Source organism: Lates calcarifer, linkage group LG10 (genome assembly GCF_001640805.2).
Source record: "Lates calcarifer isolate ASB-BC8 linkage group LG10, TLL_Latcal_v3, whole genome shotgun sequence".
In the NCBI taxonomy this organism is placed as follows: domain Eukaryota; kingdom Metazoa; phylum Chordata; class Actinopteri; family Centropomidae; genus Lates; species Lates calcarifer.
In genome coordinates this window covers 20,367,695-20,389,141 of record NC_066842.1, presented here as the reverse complement: position 1 = coordinate 20,389,141, position 21,447 = coordinate 20,367,695, and the positions used below count along the sequence as shown (strand labels likewise).

Below are 21,447 nucleotides of genomic sequence, written 5' to 3'. Positions count from 1 at the left end.
CTTCTACAAGTTCAGTTTTGAGGATCTCATTTGATGACAGTTCAGTCCAGCTCCGCTCTCCCCATATGCTTGAAAAGAATTCATGGATTAGAGTCAGGAGACTCAAAACCTCTCCGGCAGTCTGCTGCAGCATAACCAGCTCACCTCATTATGCATGAACAAGTCTCTGTATTTTGTCTCACATTCTTGTATCAGTTCCCAGAATTGGCGATAATTCAGTGTTCTGGCGAGGATGAAGTTGATAATCTCTACAAGCAGCTGCATTACTTTCTTAAGATCCATGTTCTTTAGGTTTGCCAGGAGAGCTTCTTGGTGAAAATTGGGATATCCTCCCTCTTCCACAGCAGCCTGATAAGACCCATCACTTTCCCACACGTATTTAGGGTCGGTCAGTGCACACAGATGTAAAATCTGACCGGCTGAGGTTGTTCTCTTAAAAAATAAAAAAGTTCTCAAGTGCATTTAAAACGTCCCCTCCTCTGGTTTGGCTTTGCGTTGGCAGCGAGCACAAAAGGTTTGTCGCCAAAGAGCCGTCTTTGGGGAACCAGGCCCAGGTGCATAGTTGTGCAGCATCACTAACGTTTTATCCACAGCCAAGGTGAAACACAACAGCTGACAGATTCACACTCAGCTGCTGTCCATTGTATTTACCAGTCTATTCAAACAGGTGTCCAACAATCAGCGTATGTAATTTTGGCAGAGGACAACAAACACTGTCTCTGTGCCTGTAATATTTCTCTTTTTTTCTGACCTGTTCTCCCTGATACTCTGTATCTATCTATCTGTTCTCTTCCTTTTCATCTTGGCTGTTCTTTCTCAGGCCACTTTTGTTTTTATCAGGAAACCATCCATAATTCAATATGGCCCACTCATCAGATAGTGGTTTAATCTGCTGACCTCTCAATACAATTAAAGCATTTAGTATTAATAATAATAATAATAATAATAAACTGATGATCTTACAAAGGCCTATTTAGAAAATAGAGGCTCCACTGCTGCACATCGCCTGGAGGCTGTGGGTCTAACTTCTTATTCCTCAAGTTGTTTCCAAGTACACTAGTGCCCACATTACACCTGTGTACAAAATTAGTGAGTTGTGATTCTGAGTCACTGTGCCTATTTTATGGTTAACATATGCATTTCCCCAAGGTTTACATGTGAATTTGACAGAATTTGAAGAAAAAACTCTAGACTTACTTTGTTGCCTTCTCTGTGTGTTTGGTTGATCTCATAGGCAGGGATAGTGAGTCTTTAACACTTGCAAAAGCATATATGCGCATTGCATTTGTTTCTGACTTTGACCCAGTATGCTGTCACAGTAACGTAATCACTGAATGGTGCAGTGCAGAGTATGGTGACTCTGCCACTCAGCCTTATCTGCAACACTCAGGCAATGCTGGAGCGGGATGAATCAGGTGTAACGTAACAAACACGAGCACACATACACACACAGACACACGGACACAAAGACAGATATTGTGCAACCCAACCAATGGAATTTACATATCCTATAACACACAGAAAAGTGTGCTGCTTACTTTCAGCGTCAAAGTGTGTTTAATTAAACCCCTGTGATAACAGTTAAGTTTAATTAGCAAGTCAAATAAAGTCAGGCAGGTGAGAGGTGCTTTATTAGCAGTCAAGCATATTGGATTACTTGGGCAGAATATTTAAAACTAAAAATAAAATAACATGCCTCAGAGGGAGTATTTGTAGAGATATTTTTTTGCTTGTAAATTTTCACAGAAGCTCACACAGAGCTTTTTCCTAAACCAAAGATAAGTTTTGTAATTACCTTTTGGATTGAGGAGGTTGTTTTCCAGTCATTGTCTCTGCCTGATATGATTTTTAAGTGTAACACATTTGCAGACATTTCCATTATGTGGCATGCTGGGAGGTATTAACACATGAAGGTGGTGAGTGACTGTCCCTTCTTTGTGATGGCTAAGGTGACCATGCAGCTCTCACATACTTTCTGTCATCCTCATGTCCTGAATTGAATTATTTCCTGTGACAAAGTGTGTGTATGTGTGTGTTTGTTATACATTATATAATGCATACATTTTCACAGAAGACATTTTGAAAAGCACAGATGTAAATAATAACATGAACGATAGCTGAATTCCATTTAGCTGCCTCAGTTTCAGGGTCATGGTACTCACTGTGAATAGAACTGAGCCTGTTAATGTTATTAATTACCTCATTCTAACCTAATCGGATAAAATGTGTGGGTGTGACCTCTATGAAGCACTGCATTATACAGGGCTGCTTCGGAGGTAGGTGGAGATCAGTCATAAATGTATGAAATAACGGTATATTTTGAAGAATATGACTGTAGGTTATAAGGTTAAAATCTGCAAAATTCACTGGGGTCCTTTGGTCCAATGAACTTGAGAAACCATTCACCCCAGATCTCCTAATCAGTCAATTTAATGTTCTAGTGTTAGTGCATGATTTAATGAAGATACCTTTTTATCAGGCATTTCACGGTAAGTGTGAATCTGATTTGTTCTTAATTGACCCACCTGGTCCAGAAAAGGTCACGTCAAACAGAATGGAAACTCAGGCTTTCCTCTCAAATGGAAAATTCAATGTTGAGCAAATTTCTCAGCCTCTCTCTGAGGGTCTGTCCTGATACCTTGTGGTTATTTATGGATGTGGGTTAGTCATTCATGAACTTGTCTTTGACCCTGTTGAACTGGTTGTGTCAGTCAGGACAGTACGTCACCTCATTAGACCAGCACAAGAGAGAAGACCTGACAAACAGACATCATCTATCACCATCCATCTTAGCCATATAACCCAACAGGTGTGTGTATGTGTGTGTGTTTCAGTTGTGTCTGAACATGAAGTTGATACCTCCTGAGTGACTGTTAAGTCAATGAAAGACCAGCCTTAGCTCATTCAGTATAGCAGAACTGTGGGTTTAATTTGGTAAAAAAATATCATCATGATAAATTTTGCTATATATTTATCACTAATCACAGTATGTGTAAATAATGCTACTATTATATATACATATTGTGACAATGACTACAGCCTGAAGAAACTAAATGTAGTATTTCAGGTCAATAAAATAACATTGAAATGTGCAAACATGACCTGTAGTACTGTTTATTTTCAGTATTGCTTAATCTAGAGCTGAAACAATTAGTTGACTAATAGATAAGTTGATCAACAGGAAAATAATTGGCTACTATTTTGGTCATAAAATAAAGTCATTTTTAAGCAAATATACCAAATATCCAATGGTTCCAGCATCTTAAATGTGACACTTAGCTGCTTCTCCTTGCCTTGCACAGCTTACAGTAAACTGAATATCGCTCAGTATCATCTAGTAATCATTAGCCCTGTAGAAAACTTTCAGCTAGCAGCCTCTCACTTTTAGCTGTTGCTGAGCGTTGCTTTCACCGACAAATGGCTGTACATCAAGACACCAAAGATTGTAATGCTGCTATTGTATTCGCATCCACAGTACTGTCTGTGGTTAGGTGTAGGCAACAAAAGCATATTGGTTGAGGTTTGTGAAAGATAATGGTTTTGGTTAAATTTAAATAAATACAGTGTGTGTGTAGAGTCACTATCTTTCACTAACCTTATAACATAACCATAAATACTGTTGTAGTCACAAGAAGTCAATATTTTACTCACAAAAAATGTGAAAATTCTTGTCCATGGTCGTGACTGTTTCACAAACTGCTGTGAGTGTGGGTTGGTACATCATATCAGCTGTCACTAATTAATGTTAATTCTGTGACTAACTTTTATGACTTTATGGTTTTGTGCTCTCTGCAAGCTGCTGTCCAGTGCTTGAACCTCTTCTTTAGTTGCAACAAATCTAGCAGTCAGATATTTTCTTTCTAGTGGACTGAGGGGGGCATCCTCCCAAATGAACATGAACTGCATCATATCAATGAGTTGAGCTTATAAACTTTGCAGTATATTTTTGAATCATGACCTGCAGTATTTGGATCATGGAGCGTATACAAAATAAGGTGTGTGAGATTATGTTGTCTACAGCCAATGTGTCAGATATATAGGCTGTTTAATCATCAGCATTTAGGTATTTTTTTGTCCAAGACTTGTTGCTTTTCAGTAACAAAATCACCTCTATATTATATATTTTAATATTATTATTATATTATTAACATTGTTTGATCTGCTTTGTCAGCAGGTTTCTTGCATGTGGAGGGTAAAACAACATCACTATTTCTTTTCTCTCCTTTTCTCTTCACAGTCGATGGGCCAATTTGTTTTTTTCCCTAGCAGCTGGTACACTGTGTAAGCAAACTGCAGCCTAATCAGCCGCATTGTGGCCTGGCTGCCACAGTTATTAAAGCCACACACCAAGAACCACATAAAATGCAAATTCCCAAAGTGTACCTTCTCTAATGAATACATTTTAATTGTGTTGTGGTGTCCCTTGTGCGGGCAGTAGTATGTGGCACCATCCTGCAGGTGAAAGAAAAGATCCTGCACACACTTAAGTTTGCTGGTTTACTGTCTCATTTCTCATGTAGTCTTTTTAATTAATCTATTGTCTTTTCACTATCCACCTTCATTTTTTACCTCCCCTCTTCCACTGTTTCTTACATTTTTGGAAAATTATTTTTCATCATCTAAACAGCTTTGTCTCGTTCTCTCATAATCCCCTGCTTACCTATAGTAAGGAAAGCAACAAAGATGTGTTAGCTCTAGAGGTTTGCAGTTTTTGTCAGGTCAGCGGTTCAAACCATAGGGAATCACACCACAAAGACAAATGATGACAAATACTTAAATACATGAAGTAGCTACTGACAAAACTGCTGATTATGGACAAGCTGATATCACAGAGGAATAACAAAAAAACTGCCATGTAGGGTAAGCAAAATTATCCACGCGATTCTTGGAGGGTTGATACACATCAGTCCTTGACTCCACAGTGTCAAGAAGGCAGCATGATAAACACAGATCCCTGTGAGGTTTAAACTCATTATTCCCTCATTGAGCCGAACTAAAATGAGCACAGCCTCAACTGTTCCTCCTTCACTCCCCCACGGCTTCGTTGCTCAGTGTGTTGTGCCCTGATCAGACCCCATCAGAGGGAATGTGATAGAGTCAAACTTGAAAAAACCCTCTGGCTCGCTCATTAAGAGAAACTGCCTGGTCTCACACTCTGTCTCTCACACACAGACAGAAGTATAATACCCATGCCCTGAAGGAAAATAGCCTCAGTAAAACTGCTTACTATACCACTGGTAAACAACCTTATTTCAGTGGATAATTGGCCAAATATACATTGTCTAAGCTGATGGAGAAGTTAGTAACATGATCAGATCTGCTTGTGTCAGTTAATGCTTCTACCGTCACAGAGTTCATGAGTCACTCAAGAATTTTGAGATGCACTTCTCACACGTGCCATGAAAGAAAAAACAAGAAACACACATCCTCTCATAGAAAGTTTTCAAACTCTAAACTTTTGGGGATGATCCATTTTGTAGAAGAACAGGAACTTACAGCTGTGTGTGTGGTAGAGGATGTAGCAGGGTGCCTGCTTTCCCACTGTCCTAATTGGAGAGGTGATGCTGTGCCCTGGGCACTGTGCCATCCATGAGCCACTAGACTCGCGCAGACTCCTCTGACTCGCCTCCAACATGTCACGCTGAGCTTCCTGAGAACATCAGTGCCTGCAGGACTGGCCTCAAACCCAAACACAACACACACACACACACACACACACACACACATATGCACACACACACACACCTGTAAAGTCAGACCATGGCAAACATCCAAAACTGGCAAGAAAAATACCTGCGTCACTAGAAAAACTAGGATATCAGAAAAAAGACAGGCCACAAGATGATTACAGTTTGTCTGTTGTTCGCTGACAGTGTGTCTTTGTTGCCAGATGTTTGGAGTGAGCAATTTTGTAACTCTTCCTCAGCTGGTGCTCTTGCCGTTTCTGCAGATCAAATACTGTAGTTACACCAAAGCAGGACATCCAACAAGCAGCTGAAATAATTATCAGAATAACAATTTGATCAAGACAGCAGCTGTGGAATGACATATAATCAGTACACCTATAGTTTGCAACAACTACGAGTCCATGTAAACTCATCATCCCCCTGCATCTGCAAGCATATGAAGACAAGTTCAAACTTAAGTGGACAACAACTTTTAATTGTCACTGTTGTTCCATTCATCCTGACTGAGTCATTTAAGACAGGGCACTATATTTCACTTGATAGCCTGCTATGCTTCAGTGGAGCTCATGTTAGAAGCAAAATAAATGAAAGTTTGTCATTCTGTTTTACTGTGTGTCCTAATATGATCAATCTCTCACACAGTAAATTCTTTGCAGATATCAGGATAGAGGAATAACTCAGTTCTGTGCACAGATTTATTTGAGTTGGGAGTAATACAGTAAATATAGCCTTTAAATAAACTGCAAACCAAAAGGCCTCTCTGAATAGCCAAGGTTGCCATGGCCTCACAGATGAGTCTATTTACTGAATGCCTTGTAAAAAAAATTATTTGTGTAAAACATGCCCTGTCTCCAGAATGTAATAAACATAGTGGAGCAGTAGGCACATTGAACAATAAACTAATCTCACAGGGAAGAACATTGCAAGAATACTGCAAGATGCAAAACATTTCTCAGTCTCTCTCTCTGAAAAGCAGTCATTTCTCTCTCTGTCTGCTCCACCCTCCTTTGTCTGCCTTCTCAGACTTCATCCATCTCTTTTTTTCCTATTTAAGTCCCTTTTTCTCTACCCAACTTTGTAAATCTCTCTGTATTGCTCTTCTGTCTAAACTGTTGAAGCAAGCAAGTGGACGCTGATGCAACCTCACAGCAACAACATGCTTGCTGATACTCTTCCATCTGCATCATTTTTTTTAAAACAAGCACTGAAAACAGTCAACTACAAAAGGAGAAAAGCATCTCATTTGTGAAAAAACATTCATACAGATTTTGAAGTGACTTAAAATATGTTTATGAATAAGTCCAGTCAGGCCAGTTCCTGACATTTCAATGTGACAGCGTGGCACGTGTCTCTTTTGCTAACATTGTCCAACAGTCTTAATAAAATGCATTGTCTTTACATAGTGATGATAGGAAAGGGCTGTACTGCCAGAGCAGCCAAGATTCACAAAGCTGGTTTCTCCTGCTGTTCATCCTTTGAAATATTTTTATGATCTTTTCACATAAAAGCAGGGATAAATGTATCAATACAAAGGCTCGCCAGCTTTTATCAAGAAAAAACAATTGTACTTCAATCTTTGATTTAGTGCTTCTAAGAATGCAGGATCTACATTTGTCTAGCTAGAGGAATAAACAGTACGTGTTGTATTATCAACAGTCTGATAGGCAGTCACTTGTACCTCTGGCTGCTCATACAGTAATTAAAAGCTCACTTGTTAAGAATTTACCTTCCTTTCAGAGATTAAAAAATAAATAATGTATGTATAACACTACAATGGCAGCTGACACAAATAGAAAATGGTGGTAGCTCTTCAGTGACTCATTGATAACACTAACAGTGTGACAGACTTATAATTTAGAATAGTAATACTGCAATATTTCAATTTTGTATGTTTTGTTGTTTCTATTATTCTCTGCTGCTTGCCACAAATGTCACGCCATCTTGCACCTTGCATTGTCATTTACTCAGTATTATAGGTGCATAAGAAGGTAAATGTATAAACAGTCCCAATGAGAAGCAATGAAACATTATCTTAGAGTATCTTACAGACGTCATCCTTGTACACCTGTCTTTGTGGGGACGGATCATTGACGTAATGCATTCCATAGGCCCTTACCCTAAACTGGACCATCACGGCTGAATGCCTAAGCCTAACCCCTACCATAACCTAATTCTAACCTTAACCCTAAAACCAAGTCTTAACCCTCAAAAAATCTGTCCCCACGAAGCTGTTGGAACCCACAAGTACTGGGCCCTCACAGTTTTTGGACCCCACAAATATAGTAGAACAGAATCGCTCACACACACACACACACACACGTGCACAGCCACAAACACTTCTTCATCTTCTTCCTGAGGGTACAATTACCTCATCACCCAGTCTGAGTCCTCAGTAATTAGCACAGCAGCGGCTCATTAAAAGTCATTATTTAGATAGAATGTCCATTGACCTTCGTCACTACACAATTGGCTACTTTCCTTTGTTCTCCTCTCCTTTGTGTGTGTGTGGTGTGGTGTGTGTGTGTGTGTGTGTGTGAAATCCTGATAGAGACTAGACCACAGTAGATTCAGATATCATCTGTTTGCTGCAGCAAAAAAATATTTCATATGGTTCCTATGATCACTAACCAATTTCAGCTATTGTATCATCTTCTGCATTTCCATGTGCATTGCCCAAGCAGAAAATTAAGCTGCCATTTCTGTGTGCATGTAAAGTCAGTGGCAGTCATGTGTAAGTTATAGAAAATTGGTTATTCTGTGCGCTGTACAGTTTTTTAAAAATTGCTCTTAACAGTAAAATACTAATATTAGGCACTGGATGGATCACACTGTCAGTTACTTAGTACGACTATTCCTTCACATGTTATTATTTTTCAGATAATCGTTCAGATTCATTGAATCCAGGGTAAATGTTTGTTTACTGCACATATGATAACATGCACTTGTACTTCACACAGTCACTCTTTTCCCTGTGATACATTTAATCTCAGAGCCCATTCCCAGCACTGTGACTAAGCAGGGCTGCTTAAAGATTTACAGCATTAACCACATTGTATCAAGTTCCTAAATTTGCAAGCGAATGTGCCACCTCATGTTTTTTAATGTGTAATTTATAAACATTTACATAAAGCTTTTGTTAATCTTTTCTGCTCTTCTAGCTGTTGAATCTTATATTGTCTCACATATTTCACTCTGTTTCTATGGAAGTTCTGGGCTTTCTCATCTAAACATGTCACATTGTGTTTGTGAACAGACTAATCCAGATTAGCCTGCATGGTACATGTTACACTGTGGGATGGTTCAGGAGTCTGAATGATGTGATTGAAAGGACTAATATGATTTATGAACACTTCCAATTATGTACGCAAGAGTGTGTTATTTTATATCCATAACATTAGGAAATGTCAGTATGTGCCCTAATGTGCCCAATTGTTACATAATGTCATTTACACAAGCCTTGGGCAATCATTGCTTTAAAATGCATCTAATAAACCGCAGTTAAGTTGTGCATATCAGATGTGCATTTCTGGTACCAAGGCTGTATTCAGTTGTTGAAGTCTAAATTGAAAATTAATGTTGTTGTTGTTTACATATTCACACCTTAGAAAATATGTGTCACTGGCATGCCACATCTCAAACTATCACATCTGCCATGAAGGTCACATTGTTTGATCAGGAAAGCTTTTGACACATACAATGTGATTCTGCATCTGATAAGTCTTGCTGCCCCTCCTGACTTCCAGTCACATTATCTTTGATTTACACCTGCTTATCTCTATAGGAAGAGAGACTCCCATTGATAATGTGTCTGCCCTGATAGACCCTAATAAATAGTTTTTTGAGCCTTTTGCCCCCCGTTGTTGCTGTGTCCTTATCTGGACCTCCCCACTCTTCCATCTGGTCAACAGCTGATTATTATCAGAGCAGTTCACCTTCACACACAGCCAAGCTTAACTTTGATTTGTGAGTGTGTGTGTTTAATTGAAAGGAAACAGACAGAAAGACAAAGAAAGAAACCTTTACCTATGTATCTTTATCTTTACTGTATGTACATCATTAAGTACTGAATTATACACATTGTACGCCCACAGCTCTGACATGTGTTTGTGTGTCTGCCTATGTCTGAGAGAGTGTATGAGTAAGAAAGAGAGAGTCAAGAGAGAGCAAGAGAACGAGAAAGCAGGAGTGTGGCTAATTTGATCTCCCCCTCCTCTGTCTCTGTCATGCTCTCCCAGCATGTGTGAGGAAGGGTGGAGTGCTTCGGTGATGCCTCACATCCTCAATTCCATCCTTCATTCCTTCATCCTCAGTGCCAAGGTCACTGCAACTCAGCACTGCCCCCCACCAACCCCCTCCAGCCCAGTTATCATCCATGAGACACACAGCTCCATGGTCCACTTCACTAGCACTTCAGCCTTTCAGAAGCCTTTTATGTCTGCTATAATCAGAGTAGCCATGAAAGGTAGTCAGGCAAATGTATTGTTACTTTGTAACAACTGGCTTCATGGAGGGACAATTCATACAGATTTGTTCTTTAGTGGTACATTCAAATGTCTGAAGAAAGCTCTTTGCATTCACCAGTTTTCTTATACTTAGATTTTTTTTCTCAATAAATATAGGAGCAGTCTAGACAATAATTTAAATATGTACCTGACATCAACTCAAATAAAAATTTGTAATCAACAGAAACCTGCAAAAATATTATTCTGTGCTATAGCAAATAATTTACATCATGCAGATATTAGAAAGTTGCTGAAGCTGCTGAGTTGGAACAAGGCAAGTTCAGGAAAAGAATATGGAAGTACTGCATAGTGCCCAATGACTCAAGTAGAACTGCTGGAATAATGAGTTACTTCACAATTTGCCATTTCTGACAGAGAGGTTGTATGCATCAGCATTTACCTAATTAGTGTCACCCCTCCCACATGTGCGCCATGATTCATGCTGCCACACAGCATAACATGGACAGTAACAAAAAGCAGGCATGGCTAAACATTTTTATTTATGACATATAAATGCATCTCAATAAGTACCAGTACATGAAACCCCCCTTGGCATACAGCCAAGAATCTCATTGTCCTGCTGCACTGTACTAAAATTGCAAGACTGTATAAAACACTCTCATGAGTGCGGCTCAATGTAAACCCAGTATGTGAACATCAAACAGCACTGAAGCTAAAATTCATGCTCATTGTTTAATTTCTAATCCACTATGCTAGAGTAGAGCCAGAACAATAGAGAACATGTCACTGATCATATGGTATTCTTACATACTTCATTGTATGTAGTTACATTTATGGTCGTGAGAACAGTCTAAAAAGACAGACTTTCCTGCTCGCTGTCAGCTCAGTGTCAACTCTGTGCCCTGATGTTCTGCCATCAAACAAGCATTCACAAACCCAGCTCGGTGTAGTCTGACAGCATGAGCTGCCAGCAGTGGTTGAAAGCACTAGTCTGCCAAAGAAAAAATAAAAGTGAGGCCAGGGTTGTTTTGCCTCATTTGAATCTCCTGATGTTGCTTCAGCCGTCATTCTACTGCTACTGAAAGTGAGAGTCAGATCAATCTGTTTTAAAATTTCTGAGAACAAAATGATTAATAAAAAATAGATGGAAAAGACAACAGCTCATCAACAAACACCCATAATAAGAAAACATATCTGCTCACTCATCACATTGGATAACCTTTGAAAAACACATGAAACAGAGAAACCGTACTTTCTTTGAAACAACGTCAAACTTTCATTTTGCTGCAGACAGCAAATCCTAAACAAGCAGTGGAACTTCAAAGAGAGAACACTGAAGTTTTCTTAAGGCCAAACCACCTAAAGACATACCCCATCTTGTGTGATCTTGAAAAGATTTGAGACATTTACAGATTTAGCTGGCATGCAAAGGAAGATATAGAGGCTTATGCAGCTGCTATCAGGACAAATGAAGGACAATGCCTATGAAGCTTTTTTATCTCTGATTTTCTCTGCTTAATGGAATTTACAGTGCTGCATTGATGCAGAAGAAGAGGGTGGGGTAGAAAAGTAGGGGGTGCTTTGACTGGAAGGGTGAGAGAGAGAATGTTAAGACTTATAAGCAGGATAGCAAGAGAGAACTCAGTGTTAAAAGACACAGAGAGTAGAAGTCTTCAAGCAGCTGAGAACTGATGACAGTCCTAGGACTGGGTGCATTCTAATAATTACAGGAGGTGGAAAAAATGATGTTGTATTTTGATGTGGCTCCAAAGTCAGTGGGTTCGTTTGAGGCCGTCAGGCGGCGGTGCCTTCAAGTCAGACTTGATTTCCAGAATTTGCATATTATAGGTTTAAATCATGCACTTTGGGCTTGGGTTATTGATTCCAAGGGACCTATGAAGACCCTTAGTGGAATGTAGGAGACTATAACAATCAATTGTGATGACATTTACATAAGCCTAGATCATGGCAATATAGTTGAAATCATTATTGTGTTATTAATATTAAGACTGCTTTTCCAATATCAAAATACCATATTCAGTTTAAATTTAGCACCTTGCTATATCAATACATGGCAATTAACAATATCTACTAGACTTGCATTAACCATGCAGGCATGGTTATGTGTGTGTGTGTGTGTGTGTGTGTGTATGTATATGGATCTGTGGATCTGTGTATATCATGATATGCAAATGTAGGCAAAACATTAGAATACCATGAAATGATCATACAATCACAACGTGCACATGAAAGGACATACACTGAAATTGTAACACAATAGCAAACACTGTACTTCACTTTACTTGAATGGGTAAGAGTCTTTTTTTGGGAATGTGGCATACCAGAGGCTGACTGATTCACCCTCATTTATCTCAGAGCTGCAGGCGCCGGCCAGTGGCTTTTAGGGACGAAAGTGGACAGAGGCGCTAGAGCGTGAATGGATGTTAAAAGGTAGAGTGGATGGTAGTGGTGGATATGGGAGTTTGACAGCATGCCAGAATTGTCAATGGAGCTGAAACTTAAACAAATGTTGCAAGGTGTGGAGATGTCATGTAGCTACTGTACTGACCGATATATGGTATTCTGTCAGGATGCACTCAAACAAACTCAGGAGTGTCTCAGTCTTCCTGCCTCAAAGCTGAAAGTCTTCACTAGCATGTTTACAAAAATATATGTATAGACTTTTTTTGTCTGTATCCACTGTATCCATTAACTGGAGTATCACTCAGGATATGTATGTATAATGTAAAGGTTCAGTCCATGTCAGTGAAAGAGAGAACAGTATATTCTGACACTGATAAGGAGCTCTTCAGTAACCCAGAGTTATACTGTTATGAAATGGGTACGAATGTGGAATCCATTAGCACATAATGGAGGTGAGACGGTCACAGAATTGTTGTTGTGGGTTGTTAATGCCAATAGAGCTCATTAGTTAAGCCTTGTCCAGGTCAAAAGGCTAGAGAGAACGCACACATACACTCAGTGAGGAAGCAATTGGTGGTGAAAAAACACAGTCATGGTTCGGAAGGTCAGAGCTGCCCACTTGGAGAACTGCTACTGCAGCAGAAACTCTGAGGAAAAAGTGTTCCTGACAAAATATTATTTGCCGCAGAACATGAATAAATTACATTTGTCTCTCCCTCTCTCTTAAATCTTAATTTTATGAATCCATCTGTTTATTTCTCACAGATTTCCTAATTAGCTGTTAAAAATTCAGTTAATAAAAGGTTATGTATGGAACTACCAGTATCAAAGAAACTATGAATTTTCATGTTTTTTCCTGCGTATACAGTATACACATCAGGAACAATTTAGGGTTCAATGTCTTTATCAAGGACACTGAATTTCCTACTGGATTACCATCTGAACTCCAGCTGTCCTCATAAAAACCCTGAGTAAAATAGATAGTAGAAATGTATCTCTACATAAAATATGTAAACGAAGTTAATTTTGAAGCGGTCACTATTCTAAAATGTGAAGAACAGGACTACTAGAGTGCACTGTATTTATCCAGTTGGCTTCAGAATTACTTGGCATTTTTGTTAAAGTTCACTTGAGTTAACGTGGCTAAATTTTGTAGCAGGTACGGAGCCATCTTAGAGGAAGCAGGAATGTAATTGGTGGGGCACCAAGTGGGCAGGGATTAGTGATGACTGTCTTGAAAAATGACATTATGAAATGAAAACATTTGAAAAGAAGGATATTTCATTACAAAAAGTTAATTAATGTTAATTTATGTTTTTTTAGGATTTCATTTTTGTTTCAGTTTCTGAAAAGGTTGGAAAGAGTCTTTTGTGAGGGGCTGCTCCCAACCTCATAAATACCCAGTAATTGTGCTGAGCTAACTGTCCTAATATCACCATTCATCTTAACTTTCAGCCCTGCAGCTTATAGCACATTCTTTGTAGTTGCTAATAGGAACCTGTAATAAAAGACACACAGTGCCTCCCCATTAGGCATTCAAGAGAACAACTGTAAACTACTGACTTCTGAATGTATTGCTTGGATGTTTCTGCATGAATGGCTTTTGTAATACACAAAATATTATGCAAATGAATGCACCAGTTCGCCCTGTGAATAGATATGAATTAGAAGATGCAGACAGGCTTTTTTTTTTTTTTGTCTTGGCAGATGTGACCACTGCAGAGTGCCGTCAAGGACTATAGAAACAATGTTGCCCTCTGTTACAACTTAATTTATTCTGTTAATTTATTGCATGTAAAAGATAAAAATCGAGGATGTACTTAAAACAAATTGGGCAGTGAAGCAACAAATCCAAAACTATATTAAACATGTAAGTGGAAAAGATAACAGAAACAAATCCAATCTCAAATACACAGTGCAAACACACACGCACAGAAGCTGGTAGCACTTAAAAAGTAACAGCAATTACTGTGCACCTGTGTGTGCATGTGTTTATATGCGCACTATTTGTGTGTAATAGTGTGTGTATGTCATCAAGATGAGATCAGAAACTTTCACCTCTCAGCAAAATGCACAAAAAGGGTCAGCCTGAAATATACAATGATGCAAGGTATAATCGTAATCCTGTTTCCCTAGTGAAAATGACCTCAACTGCATTGTCACAGCTTACACTTTTTCATTGCTTATCACTGTCGTGCACATTTTCAGTTATTTTGTTGTTTTGTTTTCTGGTAAATGAGTCATTAATTAGTTGAAGACCATTGTTTGTGTGTTTTTTTCGGTGCCTTGACAACTCTCAGTGAGAACATGTTTACTTTGAGCTTTTGTTTGGGAGCTGCAGAGGCCAATTAAGAGCATTTTTGTGGACGTTCCCTTTTTGCGTGATTGAAGACAAACAGCTGCTGCTGAGTGAGCTCAGTCGGTGAAGCTCCCGAGAACATGACTGAAAAGTTTACTGTCAGGCAGATGTGAATTGGGCAGAAATTGCAATCGCTTTTACCACAAATAACCCCTGTAATGCATGGCTGGACCTGAGCTGTCCGTTCTCCACACAGGGCCGGTGTTGGTCCAGCCTGATGTTGTACAACATCCTGTCTGAAAACTCCTCTCCACTGGGAAACATTGACACAGGTTAGCAGGAGGGAGGGTGAAATGGAGCGAAAAGATGTGGAGGAGTGGTAGATGCAAAACATTCTGGGCCATTTCTGGAATTACAGTGAGATGGTTCTTGTCATCATTATTTCTTTCATAATTTCCCATTTATTTGTTTACTTAATTAAGATTTGTGTTGACAAGTCAATGTGCGGATTGCTCCATTTGCTCGACTTGAAGATTCTGTGATCAGTACGGTCTGTGCAAAGTTTCTGAGGAAGTACAGGAATAAGTAGTTGAAATGTTCAGTCAGCGTTACTCATATTTGTCTTAATAAATGAACTAAATGTTTTACCAGAGAGGGCAGTTGTGTAATGAAGTTCCTCCGCCCCAAAGTTAAAAATGAACTAGTTCTAGAGAGTAAATCCACTGGGAAGGCACTTTGTTCTTGTGTGTGTGTGAGTGTGTGTGCGTTAAATTCTCAGTGTAACTTAATGACTGGGCATTATTTTAGAGGCTTTTGTATTATTCAGAGAGCTGACAGAGAAAGAGGGAGACACAGAGAGAGCAGTGGACCCTCTCCTGTCTGTCTTCGCTCAGATCTGTCGAGCTGGTAAACCAAGTTATGTTTCTGCTACAGAAACACTCTGTTCAATCTGTTGAACAGTGAGAGTTCAGAATGGCTCAGTGACTCTCTGTCTTTCCAAATGATTGCAATGCACCTGTCATGTCCATATTAAAGCTTGTCAGGGAGATTTTACTGGTGTGTCTGTGCTGTCAATACTCCGTGGAGCTGTGTTCATGGACTTGAAAAGCAGAGGCAGTCTGCAGTTTCAGCTCACAGATGCTGTGAAATGCTTGACCAATTTCTTGTGGTCTTGTCAGGATATCATAAGAAAGTCAGTCACTTGTGTTGTCAGCTGTCTGTGGACAAACTAAAATAGAACATAGGGTTTTTACCCATTACAATAATCTGAAAAGTCCATTACATCCTGCATGTTCTTCAAAATGCAGCACCTATCCTCAGATGAGACCAGTGAGCCGAGCCTCGAACAGACAGCCTTCAAGAGATGTCAAACAGCAACTTTCACACATCTTAAAATACACAGAGGAGACTCGGTAGAGCGGAGTCACTCTGCTCGCAAAACAGATAGTGCTGAGTCAACATATCTCGAAGCTCTCTAGCTGTCAGTACCTATCCTCGTCTCTGGCTCCGAGTCTCTACTCTCACCTATGTACTGTGCTCTCTCTGCACGGCCAGATGGGAAGCACAGTGAGTTTAACCTCCATATATCTTCTTGACTGACTCAAGGCTTCTCTCCCTCTGTCTCTGACTCACTCACCCTCCATCTCTCCATCCCTCCTTCCATATCTAATTGTCTTCTCCATCCTCTGTGCAACTTGTGTTGAGACCGCTGTTGAGGTCTAACAGCGCTGAAAGTCTTAACAATGCCGCATCCCAGATAGAACTGCTGCGGCTGTCACAACCACCTGAACAGACATACACATATTGATTGACTTATCCTGCCCGAGCAACTTCACATCGTCCCTGAGCAACTTCATACACAGACTTGACATCCTCTGAGCTGCTTCCTCTCCCGTTTTAGTAATTGAATTGTTTGATCTCGGATGGGCTTTGTGTAAACAAAAGAGTCTGTGTGAAGAAAAAGCACCTCGCCTCCTCCTGGCACTCCGGAGTCTCTTGGGGTCTTTGAAGTGCAGTCCTGGCCTCGACACTCACCAGACAGGAGGATGTTGTTTGGAAAAGGCCAGGCCACCTGTGCTGTCCTGGGGTGACAGGACAGCAGCCACAAAGGAGGTGTGTGTTCGTGTGTGTGTGTGTGTGTGTGTGTGTGTGTGTGAAGTGCAGACACTTTTTTTTAGTCTGTGAAGTTGGTGAAAAAAAGAATTGAAACAGAGAGGGGAAAGAAGTGAGCTGGTCAGGGAACGGAAGCTGTGGATGATGCATGGCATGATGGAGGACAAATAAAAGAGATGACTCCATGAATGATGCATAGCTTTCTCTCTTCGTTATATTCTTCCGGGCAATTTGATTATGCAGGTAAACACACAAGGCTGTATAACAGAGATGAAGTGGGATAGAGAGAGAGGAAGAGCAGGGATGAGAGGAAGAGAGGTGGGTGTGTGGCTTTACGTATGAAAATAGATTGGATTGCTTGGTAAGAGGACAAGAGTGTCTGTGTGTGTGTGTGTCTGCTGCAGATGAGGGGGAGAGACGGAGGGGAAACTGAATTAAAAATCAAGAGATGAGAAGCGGCTCAGCGGGAGGTTTTATACACTGAAAAGTTGACAGCAGTTTTGAAATACCACTACTCTCATTGTTGCTGCTGTCAGCATGTTTATACTTCACCATCTTGGCCTCATTTAAAAGGAAATGAAAGGGCTGTTATGTTGCTGATAAAGGGCAGCTTCTAAGCCTCTCCTGGCTCTCCAGTCTCTCTCTGCCAGCCACCAGTGGTGGCAGTGACTCGGGTTTGATGTTGTGTTGAAGTAACAGGGCTTCAGGAATGAAAAGGGACTTGTGATTAAGAGCTGAAGTGTGCCAGGCTCTCTGTCTCCAGCTTTTTGGCTTCTATCACTGTCATAGTTTGTGAGGACAGACATAAGTCATGGCCAAAGAGTCAATATTTGTCATGTCATATGTGTGTGAGAGAGCTGAGAAGTATGTGTGTGTGTGTATATGTGTCGTGTTGTGTCGCTGTCCTCTCCCACCTCACACGTCTGTTGTCAGCTGTGGGCGATGTGTCGTTTGTGGCTCCCGTTAATAAAGCCATTAATCACGTTCTCTGTTTGCCACAAACATGCCACGCTGCAGTCGCTGCAAGATGTCTCACTCTGTCTGTCCCGGGACACAACAGCAGATGCAGTTCACTGGAGTGGAATGGGAGACATCCCACCCTTGTGTTAGGGGTGTGTGGGGTTGTGTGTATGTGTGCGTGTGTGCTTACAGAATATTTTTTGTGACCATATATGTACATTGTGTGAGATGAATTAATGGATAAGGCCCTGTTCAGACAGAGAGCTCCTCTCTCTCTGAAAGAGAGAGAGAGAATGTAGGCAGGAATAGATATTGATTTTCCCTTGTCACTCATTGGATGCCCACTGCAGGTCGTGTGTCCTCAAAAGTAGACATAATTACCTCTTGTGCCTGTACAAATAAGTGACGCAACACTGCATCTGCTCCCACTATCTTCCAGTACCTGTATTATCTTAGCATTTAAGAATATTTTTGACTTTGAAAACAGTAGTGTCACAAACAAACTTTAAATTAAGGACCAATTGTTAGCCTTATCTGCTTTCAAGTAGTCCCAAAGCTCCACAGAACTGAGCAGACTGCCAATAAAGACCATGAGAGGTGGATGAAAGTTGTGGAAAAAGCTAGAAAGATCACTGCCTTTTATACAAAAGTAAACTGCTTGGAAAAGCATGTGGCCTCATTAAAGAGGCTATAAATGGCATTTTAATTCATGTCAGAATTGTCATTGATAAATTTTCTGTTAACTCATCTATTCATTGATTAATTGTAGGAGCACTGATGCATTTCCTATTCCTAATTCTCATCTTTACCCCAAATCCAAGCCCTGATTAAAACAAATTATTGCTGAAAAGATATGTTGATATTAGGGATGGGCATTTTGATTACTTTTTGAAGTTGATTCATCAACCCAATTTAAGTCGATTAATTGATTAGTCGAGACGTCATTGTTAAGACATGCCCTCCAGCCAAACCAAAATAATAATATATTGTCATGTCAGGTCATTTTGCTGTGTTGTGTGCAGATGCACTAGCTTTACCTCCCAAGCCCCACTCATCAACAACACACCTCAGGCTAGCATTGATATTCTCAGCAGTGTGTCTGTCATCTGTGCTGCGAGTCTGGAGCACAGAACCAGAAAAGTTTTGGTCACCAGTCCACCCTCCTCCCACACCCAACCAAATAAAAGTTAGTCAAATAAAAATAAGTCGGTTCTTTAAAAAAAAGGTGTCGACTACTACTCGTTTCGTCTAATCGACTAATCGTTTATTCATGCACATCCCTAGTTGATATATAGGAAGAGACTCAATCAGTTTCCACCAAAAATGCCAGACATTCTCTGGTTCCAGGTTTTCAGTGTGCAGATTTGCTGCTTTTCTCTATTGCATGTTAACTGATGTGTGATGAAAAGTGATGCTTCATTACATGAGGGAAGAGAGCCATAGTATCCATATTTGAGAGGATTTCTCTCATCTCTCTGCGCAGACAACATTTGTCCCTCATCTGTATAGAAACTCAAGGACATGCACTAATGTGCAAATGTACACAAATGGACACACATATAGGTGCAGCCTGTGTAGTCGAAGTATAAAAGGTAACCGGCACACGGAAAAGGCAGGTGCTCCCCGCACTAATGTGCTCTTATTTAGCTATCAATCCCCGTTAGCTGATGTCAGCTGGTTTCCACGGCTCCATGGTCATACATAAGCAATGAGAGATCGTCAATCATCTCACATTATGGACCATTGAGGAGATGGCTGATGGTGATGGGAATGTTGATGTAGAAGGCCTAATGCTTCCTCTCATAAACTTTCTTTGCCAGCTCTTGAACCAGCCTTCATGCTGGGAACTCCAGTCCCACTGAACAGAAACTATTCTAGGTAACTCAACCACTGTGACTATTTAAATGTTTGCTCAGATGTAATTCAAAATCACACTCATACTTTTGTACTCAGTCACTGTTGCTGGCCACCACTTCCGTTCGAGTTGAGTCATCTTATTTTGAGAGAAGAAACAACAGCTTTAGACAGTGTGGTCTTTGTGTTTATCAGTGAATTGTAAAAGCCGCACATGACAAATAGGGCTGTGTCAGTAAAAAGATAGCTTTAAACCAAAGGTAATAAACTTTCTAAATATACAGCACAGCCTTGCCAAAGGCCAGGTTATTCCAAAGTAATAGAAATGTAAAAGCTTTGGAGTATCTCATTTATCTTTGTTCCATTCACTTATGCATGTGCACAGTATTGATTAAGGAGTGCTGTCTTTGCAGAATTTCTATGCATCCTTTAATGAAACACTTATTCCTGCTCTTTCCTCCTGCCTTCTTTTTCCTGCAATATCACCCCTTCAATCTGTCACTATTGCTCTTTGGTCTCAGCTGCATATACTGTGAGCACATCCTCACCCTTCAGCACCATAAATACACAGTTCCCCACTCTTTCTTTGCTCCATCATCTTTCTAGGCTTTTGTGTCTGTTTTCTGTCCTTTAAATCCTCCCACACTTTTTCCATTCAATGTATATGTGCCGGGATGACAAGTACTTTTTTCTATGCATTCATTTGTTCCTCTCCCTCCTCTCCAGACTTGGACTTAAACTACTTCTGGAAATGGAGTGCGTTTGAGGACTACCTGCTCTTCTGTTTCGGCTTCACAGTGCTGTGTGCAGTTGTCACCCTGCTGCTGCTGGACTCTGTGGTGTTTGTGGAGATGCTGGGCTCCCTGGCCGTGATGTTTGAGGCCATGCTGGGTCTCCCGCAGCTTTTGCAAAACTTCCACAATCGCTCCACCAAAGGCATGAGGTACGGCACGCTCTGAGGTCAAACAGCTTTACAGGAAGCTCATAACTCACCATGCTCACACAGGCATACAGGGGCAGCACTCCCACACTGCCTTAGAAGTTCTCAGGACTTCACAGGTGTTCTCTCATTAACCTAACCATGCCCAGGGTGTGCGAGTAATTAATATTGTCATGACCAAAATATGGTAACAAGGTCATTTATAATCATTAGAAGCTACATATTAAAAAGAGTAAGTCAAAGATCGGATAAATCCAAAGGCTGAGTAAACAGTTTTCTAACAGTTCTCTGTTAAATTCACAAGGCCTTCTGCATTCATCAGTGATGAACACTGACACACTGAAGTTTGAACTGCATAAACAAGAAAAATAAGTGGGAAAAAAGTGATGAAGTGAAGGTGATTAGCAATAACAACTGTTCTCAATAGAATTATAACATGGTACATTTTAAGGTAGATTGTATCCACATTAAATTCAAGGTCACCTTGAATGGACAGAGGGAATAGAGGGTGAAGGAGTGGGGCAAACAAAATGCTTACATTGCATTATGAAGGTTTTTCCTATTAAGATTATAGAACAGTGTGCAAAGGTCAATGTGTATACTGATTAGCCTCTCAGGTAGAGGACTGCAAGATCAATTACGCCCCTAATGGCACAGAACCTCATACTAATTATGATCATTATTTCCTCATTATGTCTCTTGTCTGTC

General features: G+C 40.2%; 1 protein-coding gene across 6 annotated transcripts in view; it reads left to right on the top strand.

Moving 5' to 3' along the window:
- si:dkey-246g23.2 (solute carrier family 66 member 2) overlaps positions 1 to 21,447 on the top strand; it is a 120,019-nt gene that overhangs the window by 64,924 nt on the left and 33,648 nt on the right. For all 6 annotated transcript variants that reach the window (XM_051073544.1, XM_051073546.1, XM_051073545.1 and 3 more), the window contains exon 4: positions 20,526 to 20,742. In XM_051073544.1, coding sequence (XP_050929501.1) covers positions 20,526 to 20,742 — 217 coding nt within the window. The remainder of the gene's footprint in view (positions 1 to 20,525; positions 20,743 to 21,447) is intronic.